Consider the following 5,000-nt stretch of genomic DNA (forward strand, 5'->3'; position numbering starts at 1 on the left):
ACAATGTGTATGCACTTTTAATATCAATATAATTAATATATATGTATATATTAATCAGTATTATTATAATTATGTTATTGTTACATTTTTTTCTCTTCTTTTCTTATCTTCTTTTTTTTTTTTTTTTTCTTTTTTTCTTACAACGATCGCATACATAGTATCCGCGATCCTTAAATTTCTCGTTATCGGATCATTGATATTTATTAAGATATTCGATTATATGAATTATGTAATTCATTAAATACGTATGGAAAGAATTTTTTTTCCACATCAATCGACGATTCCAATCAATATCTATTATTTATCGTAACGTTCGATTTTTATATACGATTTCTTTCGTTTTTAAATCGATCTCGTAAGGATATTTATCGTTTAATCATCGAAACAGATCACACGTGTAAGTAAATTCTATTGTCTAGTCGTAAGGTTTCATGGAACGAGCTTTTGAATTCTTTAGATCGACACGAGTCCAAGGGTTATTTACCTTTCACATCGTTTTCTTTTTTCTTTCTTTTTCTTTTTTTTTTTTTTTTTTCTTTTTTTTTTTCATCAAACGCCGTATAACTCAAGCAGATCATTTTCTTTTTCTTTTCATACTTTCAAAAATTTTTTTGCGATTCTTCCATGTAATAATAATCGATCGTAATATACAGTGAATAAAGATAACAATGAATTTTTTTTTTTTTTTTAATTTAAATATCTTAAAAAAAAAAAGAAAGAAAAGAAAAAAAAAGGAGAAGAACGAGAGAAAAGAATCTCTCTCTCTCCCTCTCTCTCTCTCTTTCTGTCTCTCTTTCTCTATTATTCAAAAATCCCTTTGTTACCCCAATTTCATTTTCATTCTATTAAAACGACACACAAACAAACATACATACATACATACATACATACATTAGAGAGAGAGAGAGAGAGAGAGAGATAACAAGAGTAGTCGTAGTCGTCATCATTATCGTTATCTTTGTCATATTTAATGCCATTGAAATCCTCCCTCTCCCTCTCTCTCTCTCTCTCTCTCTCTCTCTCTCTCTCTCTCTCTCTCACCCTAATCGCCGTCAACCAGCCCTCTCGATACAAAATTTGCGAAAGGTTTATTTCGTCGGGAAGTTGCAAAGGAAGGAGTGAAAGAAGAATGAAGTAAAAAAGAAAAAGAAAAAGAAAAGAAAAAAAAGAAAATAAAATGAAATAAAAAAAAAAAAAGAAAAAAAAAAAAAACAACAAAGAGGACAGGGAGAGACAGGGTGAGTTTTGATTTGGAACGGAGGGAAAAAATCACTCACCGCCATCCGTTGCCGATCTGGTCGAGCGAGGATTCTGGTAGGGCGGCGATGACGCTACCCCTGTAACCAGGAAAAGAAAGACATTTTTGTAGGATATTCGTATGGAGACGTTAGGATACGTCGAACGTTTCAATTTCGAGGACGACATGGATGACGATAACGACGACGATGGATGGATAACGTTCGTTCCTTCTTCTTTTTTCTTTCCTTCCCTTTCTTTATTTATTTTATTTCTTTCCATTTTATTTGTCTGTCTGTTTGTTTGTTCGTTCGTATGTTTTTCGTTTTCTTTCTCTCTTTCTTTTTCGGTTTCTCTTTCTTCCTCAACCCCCCCGTCCCCATCCCTAGCACCACTTCTTCGTCACCCTTTTCTTTTTACCCTTTTCGTTCCAATTTCGAGCTTCTCTCTCTCTCTCTCTCTCTCTCTCTCTTTCTCTCTCTTCCTTTCTCTTATGCACGATAATTGTGATAGGGAAGCCGAGATGTGGGTGAAAAAGGGGAATATCAAAGGGAGGATAGTCTAAGAGAGAGAAAGAGAGAGAGAGGGAGAGGGTGAGGGAGGGAGGGAGAGGGAGGAAGAGATTGTAGTACCATCGCTTTCTTTAATTTTCATTTCTTTCGAAATACGTAAGGGAGAACTATGGTTGTGAAAGACTTGTGCTTATAACGTTAAAAAAAAAAGAAAAAGAAAAAGAAAAAGAAAAGAAAAAGAAAGAAACGAAAAAAAAAGAGAATAATTCGACAGTTTCGGCATTTTAACGTCGTATTAATTAATAACGTTTAAAATTAAATATGTAATTTGGAAAAACGAAGAACAAAAACAAAAACAAAAAAAACAAAAAGAGAAGAAAGAAAGAAACAAAAACAAAATTCTTCTATCTTCGTTCCTTACTTCTTCTCTTTTTCTCTTTTTCTCTTTTTTCTTTTTCATTCTTTTTTTTCTTTTTTGTATATTCTTTATACCTAATCGTTCAAGGAAGAAAATTGACATAATTCTTGTAGTAGCTGTTGAAAATTAAATTAATTAATTAATTAAACAAAAAAAAAAAAAAGAAAAGAAAAAAGAAATAAAAAACGTAAGGAAAAAAAAAAGAAGAAGAGAGAACGTAATTAATTATTCGCATCGTAACGAGATCGAAATGTTTGTCGGCGTTGCAAAAGAAAAGAAAAAACGAGAAAAAAGAGAAAAAAGAGAAAAAAAGGAAAAATGGAAAAGAAATCAACGAAACAAAAGAAAGAAAGAAAAAAGAAAAGGGATAAGGAGAAAAATTTCATCCACATTTTCTCGTTCGTTCGTTCGTTCGAAAGTTTTAGAAGAAAAGAAAAGAAAAGAAAAAAAAGAAAGAAAGAAAGAAAGAAAGAAAAAAAAGAAAGAAAAAGGAAGGAGAAAAATGTGGTTGATAAAAATTCAGGACGGGCGGGCAGCCGCCAGTAGTAACTCGAAGTCGAAAGTTCATTTTTTAATAAAAATCCGGACACACGCGTGTGTACATGAAAATCTTATTAAAGGACTTTTCGCAGACGTTGATGAGAAAAGAATAAATTTATGTAATAAAAAAGAAGAGACAGACAGACAGACAGACAGACAGACAGACAGACAGACAGAGAAAGAAAGCGAGGGAGAGAAAGAGAGAGAGAGATAAAGAGGGAAAAAGATAAAAAGTAAAAGAAAGAAAGAAAGAAAGAAAGAAAGAAGAGCCGAGGTTCGAGGAAAAAGAAAAAGTCCTGAGGCGCACTTAATTGGGGTCTTTCGCGACGTGCATATTAATTACGGTCTATACACGGTGGTAGACAAAAAAAAGAATTAATAATAACCGTGTCTTGGCGATACGATCGGGGGAGCCCTGTTTGCCCGCTCGCTCGTTCACTTTTGCTACTGGCCAGGTGCAACGTAAAACGTGTCGCTTTCGTGATTCGCGTATATTTCCCTGGGTTTCTTTTTCACCTCCTTTTGCACTGGTCACGCCAATTAAGAGGCATCACCGTTAAAATCACCTTCCTAGCACGACGGACGCCAAATACGCCGCTACCGCCTTTTGTGTCCCACCTCGTTTTCTCTCTCACTCTATCTCTGTCTCTCTCTCTCTCTCTCTCTCTCTCTCTCTATTGCTTGTCCTTTTGCTCTCGTTTCCTTTATGATTTTTGTTTTTCGTTCTTGATTTCTTATTTTATTTGTTCTTTTTTTTTTTTTATTATTATTATTATTATTATTTTGTTCTGTTTCATTTTTTTCCTCGACGAAAAATCAAAAAGGAAAAGAAAAAAAGAAAAGAAAGAAAGGGAGAAAGCAACAACCTTCGAAATATTTTTGCGAATTTTTTCTTTTTTTTTTTTTTTTTTCTTTTTTTACGAAAGCAACAAAACAAACAACGACGTGGACAAGATAACTAGTAGTATACCCTTTTTTTCCCTTTCTACAAGCTGTTATTTCTTCTTTTCTCTTCATACTTGTCTCTTTTTCTTTTCTCCTTTTCTCTCTACGAACAATGCAAATGCGAGGTCTTATTTAATTTATTTTTTTTTTTCTTTTTTTTTTTTTCAATGATTTTCACTTCTCCTACGAACGAACGAACGAACGAAAGAAATACATCGATTTGATTATTCGAAAGTAAATAAAAGAGAGAGAGAGAGAGAGAGAGGGAGAGAGAGATTAATTTTTTGTATTCCCTTCTTTTTTTCCCTCTTCTTTTAATAGAAAAGAAAGATTTTTATTTTCGTAATATTTTCATTTACAATTAAACGAAGAACGAACTATTCCGATTTGATTCAATCAAACATTTAAAAGGGTAAGAGTGTGTGTGAGAGAGAGAGAGAGAGAGAGAGAGAGAGAAAAGATCATTAATCACGATTACTTTTAATTAGGCACAGAACGAAGAGGAGGTTCGTTAAAACTCTTTGTGAAAAATTAAAATCGCTTGGTCATCGTCAAGTAAAGGTATCGATCGGCAAAATAAAAAAAAAAAAAAAAAAAAAAAAAAAAAAAAGAAAAAATTCCCATTTTGGTTTCTACATACTCAATGAGAAATCAATCGTCTCTTTCGCTCGTAATACATTATAAACGTGAGTTAGGTATTCTCGATGAATACTTAGATATATATATATATATAGAGAGAGAGAGAGAGAGAGAGAGAGAGAGAGAGAAAGAAATAGATAAGAAAAAACGAGAGAGAGAGAGATACAAACAAGAAATAAAAGAAATAAAAAAGATACCGCAAAGTAACCACCTTCCAGAAGGGTGCGAATTTGAGAGAGAGAGAGAGAGAGAGAGAGAGAGAGAGAAAGAAAGAGAGAAAAAGCATGAACGAGGTACAGTAAAGTCACCATCATCGTATAAACCACCGGCAAGTAAACCGCGAAATACGTGACGTGTTCTGACGCGACAGCTGCGAAAAGTTTCAAGGAGGAAAAGAAGGGGAATGAAGGAGAGGATAAAAGAGAGAGAGAGAGAGAGAGAGAGAGAGAGAGAGAAAAGCAAAAAATATCAAAATCCTCGGCTCTTTCGAGTAAAAGCGTACGAGAGATTTTACGATCGGCACCGGTGGTTGTTTGTATCGCGTTAAATCGAAACCATCCTCCTTTTTCTTTTTTTTTTTCATTTTTTTTTTTTTTCTTTTCTTTTCTTTTCTCTCCGCACATTTCCTTTATCCCTCGTCTTCTATGCGTGCTTCTTAATTGCAATTATTCTCTCCCTCTCTTTCTTTTTTTCTTTTTTCTTTTCTTTTT

At 33.5% G+C, this 5,000-nt stretch overlaps 1 protein-coding gene across 9 annotated transcripts in view; it reads right to left on the reverse strand.

Moving 5' to 3' along the window:
- LOC124432268 (insulin-like growth factor 2 mRNA-binding protein 2) overlaps positions 1-5,000 on the reverse strand; it is a 125,273-nt gene that overhangs the window by 80,502 nt on the left and 39,771 nt on the right. For 5 of the 9 annotated variants that reach the window (XM_046981045.1, XM_046981043.1, XM_046981047.1 and 2 more), the window contains exon 3: positions 1,278-1,337. The exons of the other annotated variants lie outside the window; for them this stretch is intronic. In XM_046981045.1, the coding sequence (XP_046837001.1) occupies positions 1,278-1,337 (60 nt within the window). The remainder of the gene's footprint in view (positions 1-1,277; positions 1,338-5,000) is intronic. 9 annotated transcript variants of the gene reach the window in all.

This window comes from Vespa crabro, chromosome 24, assembly GCF_910589235.1.
Source record: "Vespa crabro chromosome 24, iyVesCrab1.2, whole genome shotgun sequence".
Lineage (NCBI taxonomy): Eukaryota > Metazoa > Arthropoda > Insecta > Hymenoptera > Vespidae > Vespa > Vespa crabro.